Raw genomic sequence first — 20,802 nt, forward strand, 5'->3', positions numbered from 1 at the left:
AAACATTCTAAGCAACATTTCCTCACACCCCAGATCTAGCACAGATCTCATTTTCATCATTCCTCACTCAACAGAAGGTTTTTAAACCATACACTACATGAGTTTTGCATGATTTTTGTCCTTTTTGTTTTATTGGCCATGATGGCCAGCATTGGATAACACTGGTAGCAGCTGCAACCATCATTACATTTCTTCCCAGCTGTCAAACCACCACTTATCTGTGGCCCAATTAGTTTTTGAGAATAAAGTGAGATTTGGAGTGATTCCTCCCAAATCCTAAAGAGTCTGGCACACAGTGGTGACACTGGCTGATCATTCTGTTCCTTGCAGGCATCTGGAAATAGTTTATACAGCCATCAGAGCCAAAGCTGACTCTCTCATACAATGCTGGGTATAATTCTTGAACCCCAGAGAACCAAGCCAAGGAATTGCATTTTTCTGCTTCTTTTCCCCATTTCTTAAGGGGCACACAAAGTTTTTCTCAAAATTAAGCCATGATAAATAAGTGCTGTGAAGAGTTAACCTTAAGTGTTGCTGAGATATTCAGATCCCTCAAGGAGTTCTCTCCAAAATCAACAATTTCTCAGTTAAATTTCTGTCTGAATGAAAGCAAAAAGCTATTAAATTTTAAAAACAAGAAGAAAAGGTCTGACTAGGGGAGTAACAACATCCAACAACTAGGGGAATCAGCCCATCAGTTTTATTCAGGGAAACCACATAACAAACTTCACAGCTTGGCTGGGATGTTGCTATAAAAATACTGCACAAATTGAGGATTCCCAGACTGCTGCTTCCAAGAAAAAAAAAAATCTAATGGTGTCAAGAGGTCCTGCATGAACACAGGTCCTCCTGACTCACTTCTTGCAGAACCAGCAGCTACTGCAGCCTGGGGGGACATCACTACTAAATGCTTCCAACTATTGAGTTAAAAGGGAACCTGCTAACCATAATCTGTGTGCACAGGAAGCAGTTTATTCCAGAGTATTTTCTTCTATAGAGAAGATATTGAGATAGTTGTCTTGGGTTTGAAACTATCCATTATTTTTGGGAAGCATAAAAAGCACACATCAAGTGAATCTGACCCTGGAAAGAGCAGATGCAGTCTGCTGATTCTGCCTGCATACAAACCCATAAGCAAAGGTCTCAGAGCTAAGGCATGAATTTAATAATGATTTCCTTCATGAATACATATAAAAATTTCTCTCTTCACTTCTACTTTGAAGCAAAAAAGAGATGAGAAAAACTCAATTTTTCTTCATTAGCTAACAGCCAATACCAGAAAAGCCATCATCAGCCTCAGATGCAAATGTTCACCTTTGCAGAAAATTACCCAGTAAAAGCAATGAGTTTGTAAACTAATTACACTGTACTCTTATCATAAACCAACAGAGTGTGAATATTTGAGGCCAAATTTCTCTATCCAAATCCATCTCCAGAACCAACAGCCATGAAAACACATTCTAAAGACTGCAAAATAAAGTTCCTAATTCAGAACTTCAAGGTAAGAGACCTCATGGAACAGTATCTAGTCTAAGGATGGCCTGAAATATAGACCAGACTGATTTGACAAAAATCCTGTTATTTTCAAGACAGCTTGTTGCAAAACTTATGGAAACAGACTATTTTGTTGAATTTGAGCAAATCTTTAAGAAAAAGTCTCATAATAATTAACACACCAGAATTCCATATATTTAAGTTTCTCTTACCCTTCCACGCTGGATTATTTTTGGTCGTTTCTGTGCTCTATTAATAAAAACTGGCTGTGGAGCTTTGGCATTGGGCCCAGATATTTGCATCTCAGGATAGATGTTATCTAAATACCACTTAAAGGACTTGCAGTTCAATCTCTTCCTCAGTTCTACACGGTCAGTGATATTTCCACAGCTCCTCATCCTCAGCTCAGGTCTCAAAGCAAAATACTGCTCCTGTAATTAAGAGAAACAGGTTGGGGAAAAGGGGAGAAAAATTTCACATTACTGATTTCCAAATTGTTCCTGTTTCCAGAACTCCTGAAATTTCATTTCATTTCATTTTGCTAGTGCTTTCATTTCAGTTTGCTAGTGCTTTCAGTAGGTTTGAAACTGGCAGTAGGAAATTGCAGTGCTTGCATTGTTACAGGAAGTGAGATTTAATCTTGCCTAACTCTGAGCTAATCTTTCTAACTGAGGTTTTTTTTTTTTTTAATAAGATAATTCTTGGGTACAAATTTTCTGATCTTTTTTAGATGCCAACTTGAGGAAGAAACAAATCAAACCCAACTTTATTCCATTGGCAATACAGGCATCCTAAAATCAGTAAGTAAAAAACAGATGCATGTACCATCAGCAGCCTCATCTGACAAAAGTTTCTTGAAATTATTTTTGATTGTTCAATGGATTGTTTCCATTGCTGTGGGATTCCAGTGTGTTTTGTCTTGCACAGTTTCCAGCCTTCCAATTTTACAAATGATTAGGGCAAAACCATTCCAGAATAGACCTATAAATGGGACTAATATAATGAAGTTCAGTGGGAACACACCTTATTCATGTGAATAATCAGAACTGTCACCTGGGCTTTCTGGGAAGCCCAGTTCTTTCCATTCATCTGCATCATCTCCAAGAAGACTCCCACAATGTTATTTTTTCACATTCTATTTTATGATAATACTCAGAATCTTACAGATTAGGTGAAGATAGATTAAGACTTCAACCCAATCTCATGTGCTGTTTGACTCCAATGCAGAGACAAAAATGGGGACAAACAGGAACTCATGAATGTACAATGCAGCACAAATACTATTGCTAAAAGTAGGGAAAAAATCCCCTTTTAGCATTTAATCCCAGATAAAGTTACAGAGCCCACAGAAAAGGCATTGTATTTGCATATTAATTTGTTTACTAGGTACTATTTAGAATTCAGTTTTCAGGCCACTGAACAATGGTATTTTCCTGGATTCATCTCCAGGAGACATTTGGAATTCACCCACCATGATGTGGTTCTGACAGTTTTCAATTACTTCCTGCTATCTGATACTCAGAAAACAGACAGCATCACCTCTGGACAAGTTACACATCTCTCTTCATCAAGATCTTTGAGCATTTGGATGTGCTTGATGTATCACTGCTATTTTAACAGCAGAGGAAGGGGAAGTGTGTACTTGGTGTACATTGGACTGTTGGCCAGCTCTGAGGAAGTCTGGAGACAGACTGGACATCACAGTCTGGCCTGCTTGGAAAAGGAGATCTGATATTCCAATTTTCTCTTTCCTGGTTGAAGTTCAAATGTTGGTATCCCATCTTGCATGTGTTATTTATTACCACTGTCTACATGAACTTATACTTTTGCATTTTGCTTTTGAGAATTATGAAAATTTTGCTGAATCACTTCCCTTATGCCATTTCATTTATTAAATACTGATATTTACTCGTTTAAGTCTTATCTTTGTACTGTGCATTATTAGATTGCTTTGGTAAATTATACTGGCCCTAAATATCTACATTATTCTCATAAAAAAAATATTTCCAAGCTTGTCTTCCATACATTCTCTGGCAGCTATCAGAGAATCAGAGCAGAAACAGCTGGAAAAGTTCTGGACACAAATCTGTGATAATAGACTGCTAGAATCAGCAGTTCAAGTGCTTGCTGGATAAAGCAGTTCAGCTGGAAATTATAACAAAGAAACAAGCCCAAGCTTCAGAGAAAGCCATCATTAATCACAAAACAACTGTGCCCAGACACTGGTAAAAGGGAAGGTGATAGATCAGATCTACCAAAGCATTACAGAGATGAAGAATGGAGATAAAAATTAATGCCCTCTAACAGGTTTCTCAAATTGAAGATCAAGGTAAAGGACGGGGAATGAAATATAAAATTAATTAAATATATCTTATATAGAAACTGTAGGGAGCACAGGAACTGAATACACAGCAAATCCTATGGTCTCATTAAGTATCCCAAAGATGAGGTACTCAGAAGCACCTGACCTATGTTTAAAAGCATCATTATCAAGACCTGAAGACAAGGAAGGAATACATTTGCCCTTGAATCCAGAAATTAATCCTGATTGCTCTTCCAGGGCAAGACAGACTAAGAAGCATATTGCTAATTAAAATAGAAAGCAAACAAGCACAAAAAAAAAATCCCTATCTCACCAACATGGAAACTACCTGAAGGTACAGTACATGGCTGCCACATAATACTGATTTGGACACAAAGCAATGCAGAGCTTACCAAAGCTCATCCATCATCTTTTACTTCACTAAAAAGGCATAAAACTCAATCTCCTGCAGGTAGTAAAGTAACAAGGAGGAGACTTGAGCACTCAAAAGCCAAATGACAATTCTATAGAATTTAGGAACTCCTATCAGAACTAACATTATGGGTTCAGGCTACAGAAGGAAAACCTCATCAGAGACGTAACAGCTCTCGCTACGACACAGTTCTTTGACAAACAAACCAGTCAATAACCATTCAATAACTTCATTTCATGACCTAGAACTGCCTCTTACCTTGTATTCATCCATCCACACATGTGCCAGCCTCAGTGAGTTATGAGCCATGGTGTCCTGTCCCCCAGGTGAGCCATAAGGACGCCTCTTACGGAAAATGTGTCCTACCCTGGAGCAGGGGATGATCAGAAGTCTGCCACCACACATCCAGATCTGTCCACAAAAAACCAGAACATGTTCAGGTTGCTCACTCACTGTTCAGACTGCTCACTAACTTCTCCCCTTCTTCAAGGTATACCTTATATGTTATACAGGATTAGGTGCCAGCAGTGTTGGCCTTCATGTCATGTTTTCTGACAAATTAGATTTCTAGATCTCCATGTTACAAAAGAGAATTTTTCTCATATGGCCACACTTTCCACAAAACACATCATGGCTTTCAAGAGACAAACAGAAAATTTTGCTGTTTTGCTCTAACAACCTAGCAGAAAAGACTGGGATTTATGGGCTAGGACTCATCCTGCAGATTAAGTTACCTAAATTTATTTACCTGCATGAAAATTATCCACAATTCTGTGACAGATAACAAAGACCAGTCTTTGTCATCAAGGGAACCTGAAGAGCTTTTCAACTAAGTGTGGAAATTTATTGGACAGAGCTGTTTGTTTCTGCTAAGATAGGGGAACTCAGAAACACTGTTCCCATTCAGATGCTACATTTAGGAATCTTTCTCTGTGGCACCAGGGATCTACACTTTATTTACACTCTACTTCAATTTATCTTTTTTTTAATTGCTTTTTTAACTTCATCCTCCAGCAAATTATCAGCACTGGCTCTTTGCTGGACTAATATGTTCTCTAGGCCCATAAAATCATCCCACATTAGCAGTTCATAATCAAGACACTTTTAAAACTCCTTCTAGACAAGATAAAGACTCAACCTCTTTCCAACTCTCCCCCAGAGAGACAGGGACTTCCAGAAGCTCTAAATTCTCTGAATGTGTTCCAATATTTCAAAGCTGTTTCTACTGAAACTGTGTATTACAAGATAACAACAATAATCTCCTCACACTCCACACACTTCTATTCAGATACCTAATAATTACATTTATACTGAAAATTTAAAGATTTTGTTTATTCTGTACACACTCCTTTAAAGTCACTCAAATGTATGAAATCCAGTTCTTATTTTTGAACCCTAGTGTTGAGTTCTCTAACTGACAGATTCTTTAAAGTTTTGGGGGTTTTGTGTCTGGTTTTAGGTTTGTTTGGTTTTTTTATGCTAACTTCACCTTTTCATCCCCTTTTCATAACTGTCATGATAGCATATCATTTTCAGGCAGACTCTTGTCAAACCTGTTGATGAAAGCCCTTTACAAAAATAAAGAGATAAGCACATTAAGCACAGTAAGTTTTTTTCCTTTCAGTGGAGTGACAGGGAAGATGACAGAAAACACAGGAAGCCCAATGCAGCTCCATTTTCAGATCTTCTGATTTTGATTTTCTCATTACTTTTCCAACCAAGACAACTCCTCTTCATGACTCTCAATTTAGTTCCAGAAAATTTTACAATTCCAGGTCCTCAAAAAGGAAGCTGAACTGTCCAAGGAAATACACTAAGCTTACATCTTAGCAATATTTCTGTGAGCCACACATCTCTTGTGTGGCTCAACTTTCTCAACTTGTGAAATTCATTAGACATTGCTCATAAACTAATTTGAAAAACTTGCATAATTCTTCTTTTCCTACTCTTCTTTACAGCTATTAAGAAAAGCTCCACCACCAACCCAAGAAAAAGCCACAAACATTCAACTACAGAGCTGTAAATTCTCTGCTTACCCGAAAAGATATTTCCAGGTTTTCTCCTCCCCAGATGTCCATGCCGCTGTCGTACTGCCCAAGCTCGTTGAAGTACTCGCGGTCCATGGCAAACAGCCCTCCAGCCATGGTGGGTGACCTAAAAAGGTGCATGGAAGGAAGTCCATTTTCTTTCAGACAGAGGAAAAAAAACCCCACACAGTAATTTTTGCTGAATCTGTTGGTCCCAAAGTCCAAATTTATAAACTGACCTAACACAACTTAAATCCTTCAGTCATTTAGACATGAGTTCTAGTCTCAAAACATTTGCAAAAGCAGATCTGTAAGTGATAATTTGTGATATTCCATTGTTCCAATATCCATAAATCTTATTTCTTTACCTGGTAAATTTGAGGAAAAGGGATAGGACAGAGAAAGAGGCAGCTTTGTTTCATCATTAACTCAATTATCAGTTTACTGGCAAGTTATTTACACTTCCTGTATTTATACAGATGGTCCCTCTGGCATTTTGCAGTTTTTCACCTTGCCTGCATGTTACTGGAATGTGTTCTATTCTGTAAAAATCTGCATAGACCCTCACTGTTCAGTCTCTAGATTGAATTTCTACTGTATCACAACACTGGAATATGTGGATGACCTACAAGGGTATAACAGAGTAAAAACACTACATAAAAACAGGATATGATAGTTGGAACATCCCATGGGCTGGAAAAAGGCTTTTTCCCATCCTTGCAAAAACCCCCTGTGATGAAACCAAGCCTAGGCCAAGATTTCATTGCTTGTTCTCAAACAAATTTTTACTACAGTTTCTGTCACCTTAAAAACTGGGTTGAAAGGTTGCTCTCAATTTTCCCACCCTGACACCAAAATACTTCACTGGGGGAAGTCCCTAAAATTCAACACCTTCTGTTGGATGGAAAGCCTTTTACAAGGTTAAATAGCAATCTAGGCTCCTTATTCAAAGGAGGCAGAGACCTTTAGGTAGGAAAAATCACTTTCATACTCAGAAAAGGTAATATTTTGAGATTATTACACTTGCTTTAACTATAAAGTTCTCTGTCTTTTTAGCATAGGACTTTTCATAAAACTGAGTTGAAGGAATGCAACAGCAGTGTTGAACACAGCAACAGCTAACCTAAACCACTGACCAAATTAAGTGTGAGAATAGCTCTTAACAGAATAAGGATTTGAATGCTGATTTAATAAGGATTTGGATGCTGATTCCCCACTCAGGTTTTTTTCAGTCTGTCCTTTCCTTCCAGGTTCAGAAACTGCCACAGTGACACTTTCCAAACAAGCCAGTCAAACTGTTAAATAACTTAATAATTTTCCTGGCTTCTCAGACAAAATCTGGGGATGGGGAGATATGGGAAGGCCAACTCCAGAGCTGTCAGATGACAGCAGAGAACCTGTGCTGGAACTGTTTGTGGCAGCAGAAATGCTCTTCATTTATAGTCCAAGAAAAGAGCATGAGAGAGAAATGAAAACACACCCAATTTCTAATTCACTTGGAAAGTCTTATCCACAAAGAGTTATTTTGTAAAAAGGGGGAAGTTCTTCCACCTGACAAACCTGAATTCTGTACTGAGATTGATATTTGCAACTAGAAAAAGCACAGTGAGCTTCTTGCCTTTGCTGTAGCAGTTCTGGTTCTTTTCATTAAAGGATTCACTTGGGACAGTTCTATTTTTGTGTCTGAACCACACATGTCTGCCCCTAATAAAAGGTGCCTGCTGACACCATTTTACATCAGCTACATGCTCACTAGAACCAGATATTGCCAGTTCTGCACAGGTCACACAGCCATCAGTGGTTAAAAGATATGGAAGGCAACTTTCTAGTCCCAGTGTTGAGCTTTACTGAGACTTTTGTTTCAAAACAACTCTCAAAAGACCACAAAACCAAATTCCTATTACCATAAACAGATTTTCCCAATCTAGTAATTCTTCAGCACTTCATCACAGAAATTATACAGTTCATATTAGTGGGATATGCAGGCTACTCCTGGAACAAAGGCAATATCAAAATTGTCATTAAGCCAAGCACATCAACAGACTGGAAACAAACATCAATGCATAGCTCAAAAGTGAAATTATTGGATAGATTTAATACAGACCACCATAAGCTCCCTCAGAATTTTGTCTTCAGCAAAAGCTGCTATTGTATAAGCATTTTCTAGAAGTGTGCTTTCTTGACCTAATAAAACAGATATATCTAATTCATGATTAAATGCAAGAAATTAAGGTGCAATAGTTTTGGTTACTATTCCCTATTTCTAAGCAAAATAAACATGTCAGATATTTGACAGGTTAGGCACCTGCTCCTAAACCTGCACAGCCAGAGAACACTCCCTGCTGCTTAGGAAGCACTCCTGATCACCCCCGTGTCACACAGAGCTTCTCACCACAGAGGAGGAGCCTTACTTGATTGGAGCAGTGGCTCCCTCGGGTCCTTCCAGTTCTGCCAGGGGAACGAGATCCCATTTGAAGTGCAGGCCCCAGTTAAAGCCCCCCCGCACGACGGGGGAGGAGCTGTAGGTGAGGGTGTCGGCGCTGATGATGTCGATCACGGGGCACACCACAGTCCTGCGATCCTCCCTGATGGGAGTCAGCAGAGGCTGCAACCACATCTCATTCACCTCACAGTGACTGTCCAGGAACACCAGCACCTTCCCTGCAGAGCACACAACACAAAGATCCATGGGGCCACGGAACACAAACATGCAATTCAGTGCAAACACACTGCATTAGACAAAGCAACACTCGGCAATTCACATGGAGATTACTTGCCACAGTCAGTAAGAACAGTTTGATCTGTGACACACCCTCAAGCTCAGTTGGTCTAAAAAGGCATCAGCATCTTTATGACACAACATAAAATTTATATAACACTAGAATAACGTAGGAGACATGGGAAACAGGTCTAAAGAAAACAACTTTGGAGCATACAAAGATAACAAGACACCCCACAGTCAGTATTTGACTGGGCATGGGGATAGAACTCCTGCAGTTCAAAAGAGTCATAAAATTAATTAAAATTGCACTAACTGAAATGTATTTTAGCACAGCTTGGAAAATGTAAGCACAATCTTCTCTCTGGATTATACCATTACAATGGTAATGAGTAAACACCAATTAAGAGACTTATCTGCCACTCAAAATTATTTAAGAAAGTAACACAGTTTCTCTGATGCCAGAGAATTTAACTGAAAGCACATTCTAGTAAAGGCTGTTTATGAATCACCAAATATTGGTTTTCCCAATTAGCACTCACTGCAACAGAAGAGCTTCTACAGAAGAACATTATAATTACATCTAAGCACTAACAACTAGATTAGTGTACCTTAAAAGGGAGCAGATTTTATTTTAGACCAAAAGTTCGCACATGAAACATGCAAAAAATATTCTGCAACTACAGTATCTTGACCACATGGAGATGCTCCTGAGACAACATTCTTTCAGGGCAAGAATAGGAAAAACTCTACATTGTCTCACTAACACTGCAGTCATTGTTTGAGATATAGTGCAGGGGAAGATTTGGGATGATGATAACTTGTGTTCATAACTTTCAATAAAATGAGGTACTTTTTTAGAGCACAATACTGGTTTTGTTTCACAATTTCACTTACCCACTCTAAAAAAGTACCTCATTTTATTGAAAGCAAATGTCTCCAGGAAAAAAAAAAAAAGAATCAACAGCTGAGACACTCAGTGTCTCAAGGTTTAAAAACCACTCAAATTTCGATCCAAATTTCAGTTATTATTTGAGATAGTGCAGGGGAAGAAAGATTTGGGATAATGCTAAGTTGTATAGCTTAGTGTGTGGCATGACATGCAGAGCCCCTTCAGGAGGCTGAAGTAAGCACAGGTCAAACATCCAACATCTGAAAAAGTGCACTACAGAAAGAGAAGTCACCCAATCAACTAATTGTAAAGTACGCAAGGAAAAGAGAGAAAAGCAAGTGTACCTGTGGCATGAGAGGCTCCAATCATCCTTCCTCTGATCAAGCCTTCCCTCTTCTCATTTCTTACCAATTTTGTGGTTTTAGGAAGCTGGGTTTTAATATATTCACTCAAGTCTTTTTTCAAGTCAGCTGAAAAAAAGGAAAACACAAGTTCAACAACAGGAAAGAAATTCTGAAAGCTCTGTTTAAAGTCTCAAGACGTTTAACTCAAAAATGGCCAAAATCTTGATCAAAGCATTACCCTGACACAGCAGAGCTTCAAACTGAGAGTATTTTAATGACAGTCATTCCACATCCTATACTTCCCCTCCGATGCCTTTGGTACACTACTCCAAGTTAACTGGAACTACTAGACTCAAAAAAAATTGCTGTTCAAAGAAACACATTTCCAAATTCTTCTCATGGTGACTGGCATTTGCAACAGATGCAACAATAAACATTTCATGCAGGCAAATTATTTAAATTACTACATTCCAAACATGAAAACAAATGCTGACACCTTTCAAAAGAGGTGCCTGCTTAACTGACAGAACAACAGATACCAAGTACAACTCACTCACAGCTGGTTGCTTTTCTAAAACCAAAAAGGATCAAAGATTGTGCTGGCAAGCCTGTGCTTTTGAAGGAGTGCAGAGTTCACTGGAGTCTATGGGCACTACTGTAACTTAGCTGACATCAATGGCAATTTTAAGAGTAACAATAGGTCTTTCACCCAAGGTCAGTGGTTTCTAACATTAAAGCAGAACTACTGAAGGGAAGATGGACACAAAGACTGAAGTAATGGAAAAGCAGAAGTTAATAAGCTTATGGAGAAATAAAAAGGAATATAAAATGAGAAAGAAAAGCAAAAACCCAACTGAGATTTCATAGAGAACCTTGGTGTAGAGAGGCAGACAGACTTTTGTCACAGGATATGAAATGAAATATATGTGGAAGTCAGAGCTGTAACCTTCAGGAGGAATAAGAACTTTCAGGCAGGAGATTCCCAGATGCCATTCCAAATTTTAGATCTCAGCTTTTGCATTTAAAGGAAACATGGTGGATCAGAAGTGAGAAGGCAACACACAGAAAGTATGATTCTAGAGAATACTCTAAGACAAAGGAAACTCTCCGGGGAAATACAGACAGAATTCATTTGGGTCACAGGAATTCTCTCCCCTAGTCTGGAATAATGACATCATATGCCAGAGACAATAGGGAAGATGTTTTCAGAGAAAATCTCCTAGAAAATTGATTAAATAACCTCTGAAGTATCTCCAAATGAGATACCCAAACAATCAGGGCAGGCTTGCAAACCTAAAATAAAATACTGTTTGAATCATTCTTCACCTGATTCATTATAGCAAGAGAAGAACAGTGTACACCTGCAGAAACAATGGGACAGCACAAAGCAGAAAAAGCTCAGTTATGAAATTCAACTCTTACAGCAGATAAGCCAAATAAAAAAGGAAGGAGTTACACATCTTCAAACTTCTGAAAATAATAGGAAGGGAAAAAAAAAAGGAGAAGATGTGACCAGGAATTAAACCAGGTCCACAACATTGGCTTGAGCAGCAGAATGGAAGGGAAGGGCCAGTAGAGTTTTGACCCACACAAACAGGCTGGCAACTGTGCCCATATCACAGATCATTCTTAACAGGCAGGTTTGTCTCAGACACATTTTGGGATTTTTGCTGTTGATGGATTTTTGCTGTTGATGGATTTTTGTGTGTCACCTCCATGTCCACTGGGAACACTGACTACTTCTGATACAACACAAAAAATTGCTTCAATCCAGCCTGAGAAATTTTCCTCCAAAGAGAGAATTGCTCCCTATTAGCCAGTCTTCAAAAATTACTTTAGGCATTACCTTCTTCCATATCTATGCAACAAAGGCAAAATGGGCTCTAGGATGGGAGTCTGGAGTGTTATTATTTTAAACTATTCTAAAGTACTGAGCTGCAGACAATTGGCTCCTTTGCTGTTCTTCAATCTCTCCTTCTACACAGAAGAATGCCTCCAGTAACAGCCTTCAAAACACATCCTCAGGGTTTTCCACAACAAGTTAAGACTAAATCAGGGAGAAAGAGGTTATACCAGAAAAAGAAATCCTGCCTTTCAGGGAATGGAGGAAAATACAACAGTGGGTTCAGCTGAGCCATGGCAATGCCTGCTTGGCTAGTAAAACTGTTGATGGTTGAGTCTAAGAAGCTTTTGAGGCAAAACTGGGTGCAAAGGCCCAAGGTTTGCACAAGAGCACTGATGTGTACCACAGCTCTCATATTAGCAGGTGAAGAACTAGAGAAAATTTCATCTAGAACACCACTTCAGAAGGCAGGCAATGGAAGGAAAATTAATCTGTAATTAAAAAACAAAACAAAGGGGCATAAAGATCAAGCAAAATGCCTGAGCTCATGATATCCATAGCACAGCCAAAGTTTTTATCCATTTCTTCAGTTTCCAAACCATCCCCATTCCCCACTTTTCTTTTGCTGTAAGAATTCATCCACTAAAATTAAGCAGCAGCAAACACATAGGCTCATTAGCATCAAGAGCAGTAATTCTGTGTAAACAATACCTCCTCCTGCCTTTGACTTCAGAACAAGTTCATTTGAAGTCAGAAAGACAAAAAACAGCTACTTGAATGTTTTGAACTTAATTTGGTTCAAATTCACTAGTCACTTTAATTTAACAACAGACCAGAAGAGTGATGGTATTACTGCCTCAACACAGGCATCAATCAAATGCATCCTTGCATTCCAAAGACTGAGTTTTGAAATAAGGCAAGCTCTGAATAGAAAACAAATTGCACAAGACACTTTATAGCAAGTCATATGCTCCCAAAACACAAAACAAGCTTTTAATTATTACACATTCTTATCAGCAAGGAACAGTGTTTGATCTTTGTTCTCTCTTGTATCTTGACATTTGATCTGACCTCAGAGAAATCAACTTCCAGCACAAGAGAATGCCATTCTACACCAGACATATCTAATCAGTCTCTTAGAGCAAGTGAGACCTTAAACCAGAACGAAACAATGAGACCAAGGGAGCTATAATTATATATATTAAATAAAAATGCAATCTAAAAAAATCTTTAAAATGCAAAAAGTTGTGGACTTGAACAAAGATGAGCAGGGAACCTGCACAGTCATGCTGACAAGAACTGCTATGCTAGCACATTCTTCAACAGGCATTAGGCTTTTGAAGAGCCAAAATGAAAGGCTTTTTGAGGGCCATGCTTGAATTGCGTGTCTGTCTTTGCCTTGTCTGTCAATCGAGAGAAAAAGCAGCAATCCTTCAACAGGAGGAAAGCAGCTCTGCAGAGCCTACCCCTCCAGGGCCCCTCCGTGCCTGCAGGAGCAGAGGCTGCTCCCAGAGCCAGGACAGCCGCTCCCGGCGTGGCCACAAGAGGCTGTTGGAGAGCCACGCAGAGCCCCGGCCCCAGGGCGCTGCTGCGGTCCGGAATGCTGAGTACAAAACGCGGCTCTGTTTCCATCGTGCCGCAGCAACATCGGCAAGGCTGCAGCCGGGAGTGCCTCCAGCTCCTTTCAGATGCATTCACAGCGAGCAGTGGCCTCTCTGTCACCTGCTCTGAGCACCTGAGCAGATCAAGCCAGGAACTGCTAAGAAAATCCAAACTATGAACAACTGTATCATGACCCCCACTCATCAGTGTGTGCAAGAGGTGAGATAAGAGTGGAGCACATACCCTGCGAAGGCAGGGGAAAACCGGGGTTGTTCAGCCTCGAGAACAGAAGGTTGTGTGGAGACCTCATTGCAGCCTTCCTGTATCTGAAGGAATCCTACAGGAAAGCTAGAGTGGGACTCACCAGGAGCTGTAGTGACAGGATATGGAGTAATGAGTAGAAATTGAAAGAGGGAAAATTAAGGCTAGATATTAAGAAGAAATTATTTCCTGCGAGGGTTGTGAGACACTGAAACAGGTGCCCAGGGAAGCTGTGGATGTCCCATCCCTGGAAGGATTCAAAGCCAGGTTGAACAGGGCCTTGAGCAACCTGGTTTGGTGGGAAGAGTCCCTGCCCATCACAGCAGGAGTTGGGACTAGATGATCGTTAAGGTTCCTTACAGCCCCTTAACACAGTTTGACTCTATGATTATTAGCTTCAAAACCTGATTATGAACGTTAAAGCCTGAATGATACAAAGCTCATCAGCAAAATGGCACCAGTGGCAAAGAGGATGTCACCTGGGGCATCTCTGGACACCACACATCTCCGCTGGCTGGCTCTCTGGTGATGGGCTGCAGTACAAACTGGTTTTGCATCATGACTTCCACAATTTATTTTGACCAGTCAATAAAGCAGAGGAAGGCCCAGGAGAGTAATACTCCTGAGACAGTCTCTCACCCAATTCACTGTTGTCATCCACCAGAATGATTTCGTGCAGGAGGTGGGCGGGGGTGCGGTCCAGGACGCTGTGCACCGTGCGGAGCAGGGCGGAGAGCGCCTCGTTGTAGAAACAAATCACAACGCTGGCAGAGGGCAGATCAGCAGGGTAGGACTTGTCTCTGCATCTGCAAACAGGAACAGAGTCTTTGTCACTATTTACAGAGGGGTTTCCATAGAGCTGGGTCACTGCTGAAACTTCCTAAATAACAAGCAAACATTAAATGTGTAGGAGGAACCCCTAACGTGAACATAATGAGCCCAGACGTGTAACAGCTATAGGAGGGCTCAGCATAGTAAATTATTTTCCACATAACACAGACTCATAGTTAACACTGCTGCTTGCTAGAAAACAGAGGATGCCATGCACTGAGGTGGGAATAAAAACCAGAGATCCTCAAGACAGAGAACAGAAGATAGTGAGGGCTTGTTTCAGCTGTAAAAACACAGTCTAGTACCCTCAGGTAGCTCAGACAGTTCAAATACGACATGAGGCCCACGAAAATACCACAGCTTTATTGGCCAGCTGCTGGAGACAGAGTTGGATATCCCAGAAAACCTCCAGTGGGGCTAAATACCTATTTACACAAGCAATACTGGGATTCAGAGGGCAGATTAAGACACTTAAGTCTAGTCACTGCTGTCAGTGCAGTCTAAATAGTGTTCAGCTCACCCTAAGGCTGTCAAGCGTGTTTTGTCAGCTGAAGAGCTCTGCATGCTTCATTAACTCCACTGACTGGATCTCTGCTAATTATAATAAAAGCAGAGACAACTGACTAACAAGCAGTTATCTAAGCATCTTAATCTGCAAGATGAATCCCACTCAAAGCAAAATATCATTCTTTCTTCTCATTTTCAAAGCTTGTCCTTCCTTCTGATAGGGCCAACTATCACAAATTAATGCCATATGAAGGTGCTAGGCATAGGGGGATCCAATAAAAATAAGAAATTATAAATGAAAACCCAGAAGTATAGAAGAAAAGTTTTCATTTACTTAGAATTAGCTCAGTTCTGGGAAAAACAATCAGCAAGTACAATTCATTACATTCACCCACACCGGAGAAACCACTAGAAAAATTCATGCAAGTTTATTTATTTTTCAGTGTTTGGAGTTTTTATTCTTGTTGCAGAGGTGAGTTGCTCCCCTCCCCCCCCCCATATGCACCAGGTAGATTATAGAAAAATATCTCTTCTTTAATAGAAAATATTTAGAGCACAACCTATCATATACCTTTAGCAGCTAACCAAAAAAAAAATTACACATCTGCAGAAATAATATTCAGTCAAAAAAGACAGAAAAGACCAAAGAACAGAAACCCTAACTTCAAGCACTCCTGTTAAATAGCTGAAAAATCCACCTTCAGCAACACATGGGGATGGAATAGTGTATGACAGAAACACCAAAATACCAAAAATATTACATACTGCATCAGGTGTAACAAGTCATTGAGCATATGAAATTATACCATGCTCTCTCCAAAAATCAGCACCTACTTTGCATCTCTTGTATCAGGCACCTCCCTGTGGTATCCCAGTCGATTGCTGATAAGCATATTGAAAGCATGCTTCTGATAGCCCAAGTCTCTCACTTCCTGATCTTCTTCATTAAAAATCATTCCTGCAAAAGAAACATGCCAAGATCAGCTAAAAGACTCAAAAACATCATTTGAAAGAAATCAAGGATTGAAACATATGCTTCGACCTCTTCTAAAATCCATCATGCTCTTAAAAATCCCTCTGGTTTTGCAAAGTGTGTATTTGTGCAACTATTTCTGTTTCCTCTCACAAACAGGCAGCACTTATGAGCCCTTGCAGCTGTAACAAAATTAAATCCTTCTCCAAAGACTGCTGGCTCCATTGTGTTTATTGCCTCCCTTCACTCATATGGCCTCTAATTCTTAGCACCACCTAAAACCAACATCAAACAAGCAACAGAGGATAGACTTTGGCATACCATGAATCAGCATCTATCCCTACAGGTGACAGGTGTGTAATGGGATTTTTGAGTGAGGAAATACATTTAAAATTGTAGAAAAATCCAGACAATAGCAGCTCCCATTTCATGCAGTTCTGTAGTCCATGGTAACAAAAATAGCTATGCAAGAACTGTAAACTTTTGTTTATCTCACCTGGGACTTTGATAACAAGTAGAACACCAGCAGAGCTGCTCTTTTTTGATTTTTTCAGCAGAACTAAAAACTGTGACTAAGCATAGCAGAAGTAACTGTTGTTATTAGGAAATGTACTGCTATCAGGCAAGATGAAATTTTCAATGCCATCCTGCCTGCCTTGACTCAGTGCCACGGGCTTCTCTCACTGAGCCATGCACTCACCAGTGTGAACAGAACCAAAACATTGTGGCACTTCACACAACTCCATGAGGAGTTGAGACAGCTGGTGTCTGCCACCACCTGTGTCTCTAGCCACTTCTGCAACAATTCAGGGAGCAGAGTGATTATTTTTTATTGTCTTTATTCAACTGGCTGCACAGAATGAGATGCCTGTCACCTCTTCACTTATTATCAAACCACACAGGCAATTTTACTGAAATTTCAGTACAAGAAGTGAGCAAGGATCATGTAAGTTATCTCCTTTCACCCTGCCCATCATCTCCATATCATTCAAAATCTGCAGAAAATAGTTAACAAGAGGGTTCCTCATTCACATGATACCATACTTCCAGGAAAATATGTTTCATACATTCACAGACTAATTCATATTGAAAGGGACATCTGGTCTAATCTCCTTCCCAAAAGCAGGTCCAGCTAAATCAGAACCAGTGCAGTTAAGTTTTGAAAGCCTTCAGTATCTACAACGATGGAGATTCTACAACCTCTTGTTTCCCTGTTCAGGCATTTGACCACCATCACACTGAAAATGTTTTTCCTCTTCCATAATTGAAATGCCCTCGCTCCAATTTCTTATTATAATCCCATGCACTCAGGAAGGAATCTGCCTCTATCTTCCCTGCAGCCTCCTATTCAGCTGCTGCTGACAGCAATAAAATCTCACCCCTCAGCCTTCTCTCTGAGGCAGAATAAACTCAATCCTCTCAGCCTGTCTCCATACCTCATGTTCTCCAGTTTTCACCAGCTATGCAAAAGCCAGCTAAGCTCAAGCCTGGAGAAAATGAATTGCGTTAAACACAAAAGAGAATAATTTTAGAAGTTCGAAATGGAAAAAAAGCTTCAAAACAAGTAATCCACCTGGGCCTTTGGAGCACAGCTGTGTCTCAATGACAAAGTCTACCTAAAGGTACCAGGTGATCTTCAGGAGGGAATTCCATCCACGTTCCCACCATTTATATTTACCACTCTGTGGCTTTTAGTCTCGAGTTCAGCAATGGCAATGCAGCTGCACTGTGCAACAGCTCAAGAGTAAATGCCCTGGCATTTGAGCAGGACCAAGTGGGAAGTGCTGGTAGGGATATCTGTGAGATAAATGGGGACACACCCACACAGTGTCCTGTGACTGCTGTGCTGCTCAGGGGTGAGTGCTCCCACTGTGCATGAGCTGCACTGTGGGGGTAGGAATGAGCTCTGTTTACAGTGGCAGTGTCACTCCCCCAGCCCCAGCAGCCTAAAGGGGTCAGTCAGTCCCCTAATGAACCACATCCACTCCCAAAGAAATGTCTCCATCTGGTCAGTTCAGGCACCCAGCTCCATTATTCTGGCATAATCAGTGGCACCTTATAATGTGGTCACCTTAAAATGTTTTGTTCATACCAAGCACGAATGTAAAACACACCCCAAATATTTCATTCTACAATCCATCCATAGCCAACCACTAACTACATTTTTCTGATCTTATGAATATATTCAAGGAGTGCTAATATTTTTAAAAACTTCTCATGAAGAAGAGTATCCAATGCATGCAAAAGACCTGAATGATTTCAGTTCAAACAGCAGAAAGAAGCCCTTGAAAAACAAGGGGCTTGCAATCAAAACCTCATTTTAGGCTTTACTTCAGCAGTGTTATATGCGGCTCAAAGGTTAACAAAAAAACAAAAGACAGACTGACCTACCAGATGACAGTTTGATTTTGACTATCATACACCACATTTCTTTTCACTTTATTTTTTTCTTTTGTGTTTATCACTGTTCTACCCTACACAGACTTCAGGAAACCCTTTCCTACAATACCTCATCTTAAGAGCTGTCTCTTGATGATTCCTGTAGAATTTATCCTGGCACTGTAACTTGCCTTGGCTTTCACCAACCAAACCAGTCACTTGGTTTGAAGATCAAAGAACTTCTCAGCTAAAAAGCTCCATTTCTTTCCTGGCCCAGACTGAATAGCTGGAAAGAAATGGCCACCTCTGGACTGGCCTTCACCCCACTTGGCACTCAGGTTTTTTGCAGTGAACTGAAAAACACTTGTGATGCCACAGGGCAACATGAACTGCCATTTTTCTAACATTGACAAAGGTCTAATAACCAACTCAGAAGGTGAAGTTTGGTAAAATTGTACAAACTCACGAAGCTCGTGATTCACCGTTCGTCCACAGTCATGACAGGGGACTTCACTGAGGTCTGAGCATTGAACCCTGCCTATGAAGGTTCATTTCTGTGTTCTATTCCCCAAAGCAGCAGCAGAAGCCAATACCCCAACACTTTGCCACAACACTTCTGCCTCCAGACTCAAACCAAGATTTAAGCCAGTACACAATGTGCCTGTTTGCACGTCTGAACCCAGCAGTGAATATGCTGTAAGCACTAGAATACACAAAGCATTTTATTTTGGAGCACAAAACGAAACCACCTAATTGATGAAACATGCTCCAGTGAAACATACAGACCTTTGCTGGTACAAAGTAAATAGGATTTGGCTCTAACCACTGTCATCTCAATCTTGCATTGCAAGTGTGTCCCACATGCATTTCTTGTACATTAAGTTATACTCCAAGCATATTCTCCAAATCAACAGGTACTCTTCATTGTTTATTGATACCATGTTATTTTTAATTACTGCATATAAGTACAGTCTCTCTGCAGCTAATTAAGGCTTATGTATTTGAGCCCAATTAAAACAGGAGTAAGATATGAAACAAGCACGCACTGAACCTTCCAAAAGCAAGATTAAGTTCATCAAGGGCAGACCCTGCTGTAACCCAGTCTTCATCAACACTTACACAGCATAGATGCAAATGTTGGAGTGTATTTTGGATTAAGCACTGTAGAATAAATTTCAAGTAATTCCTAATGAAGAGAGCCACGAGTACCACCTGCATTTTAACAAACAAAATTTCCTTCATTATACACTTTCCCCTGAGATAGTATTCTGTAAAAAAAGAAAAAAAATCTCATTTCTCCTGTTGTTTTACTAAGTTTGTCACCAACACTAAAAACCACTTACCCATTTCAGGAGAGAATTCTATCTCCCCCTTAACTGGGTCCTGGATATGATTTCCAAAAGAGTTTCCTATCTTATTCTCTTTCTGTTGCAATTCAGGTATATGAACTGGCCCCCGTGTAAAACGGGGATAGAATTTTTTTGGAAATGGCCTCTGAGGTTCCAGCCCCTTGATGGGCACATTCTTGAAGGATTGGTTCTCTTCACTGAAGTTGAAATAAACAAAGAGCAGAAGTGTCCAGGTCACGGATGTGAAGAGGCACCCATAGCAGAAATAGCGAAGTGTGACACTTCCCATTGTAGACTCAGCATCCTTGAGGGCCCATTCTCAATTACCTGGTAAAGAGTGAAAACACACATTTTGAGAGTGCTGCCTGTTACCTTATACATTGCAAAATACATTCAATATGTTACTCCTCCATTAAATTGTTTTTAGAGCTTAAACTTTAGGCACAGACCTTCATTGTCCCATTCAAAAAGTAAACATGACCAGTTTTCACATTTAATGTGGATACCAGTGCTTTAAAATATGGAGCAAACAATCATTAAGAGCCCAGTAACACACCACAATTAAAGGTAAAAATGATGAATTCTCCTCAGAATAGTTATATAATTATCACTGTTCTACAACAGTATACTTCTAGTATTCCTGCCTTGAATTAAACATGTAACTATATAATTAAATATATCTACACAGGGAATTGATTCTTCACAGATTGTTTTGGCTGGAAAGGACATCTGGAGGTCACCCTGTCCAACCCCCTTGCTCAATCAGGGCCACTCTGAGCCAGTTGCCCAAGAGTAAGTCCATGTGTATCCATTTTCATAGCTCAGATCCTATCCTAAAGCATAGAA

The 20,802-nt window shown here is 40.1% G+C and overlaps 1 protein-coding gene across 6 annotated transcripts in view; it reads right to left on the bottom strand.

The window, feature by feature from the left end:
• The window catches only part of GALNT11 (polypeptide N-acetylgalactosaminyltransferase 11), a 45,301-nt gene that overhangs the window by 9,393 nt on the left and 15,106 nt on the right, over positions 1–20,802 (bottom strand). For all 6 annotated transcript variants that reach the window (XM_041408840.1, XM_041408843.1, XM_041408841.1 and 3 more), the window contains exons 2-9: positions 19,951–20,283; positions 16,090–16,213; positions 14,557–14,723; positions 10,212–10,337; positions 8,668–8,917; positions 6,266–6,383; positions 4,488–4,640; positions 1,707–1,925 (exon numbers count right to left, since the gene is read on the bottom strand). In XM_041408840.1, coding sequence (XP_041264774.1) covers positions 1,707–1,925; positions 4,488–4,640; positions 6,266–6,383; positions 8,668–8,917; positions 10,212–10,337; positions 14,557–14,723; positions 16,090–16,213; positions 19,951–20,245 — 1,452 coding nt within the window. In that variant the 5' untranslated portion in view covers positions 20,246–20,283. The remainder of the gene's footprint in view (positions 1–1,706; positions 1,926–4,487; positions 4,641–6,265; positions 6,384–8,667; positions 8,918–10,211; positions 10,338–14,556; positions 14,724–16,089; positions 16,214–19,950; positions 20,284–20,802) is intronic.

The sequence above is a fragment of the Onychostruthus taczanowskii genome, unplaced genomic scaffold (genome assembly GCF_017590055.1).
Source record: "Onychostruthus taczanowskii isolate IOZ18803 unplaced genomic scaffold, ASM1759005v1 scaffold3, whole genome shotgun sequence".
Taxonomy (NCBI): Eukaryota; Metazoa; Chordata; class Aves; order Passeriformes; family Passeridae; genus Onychostruthus; species Onychostruthus taczanowskii.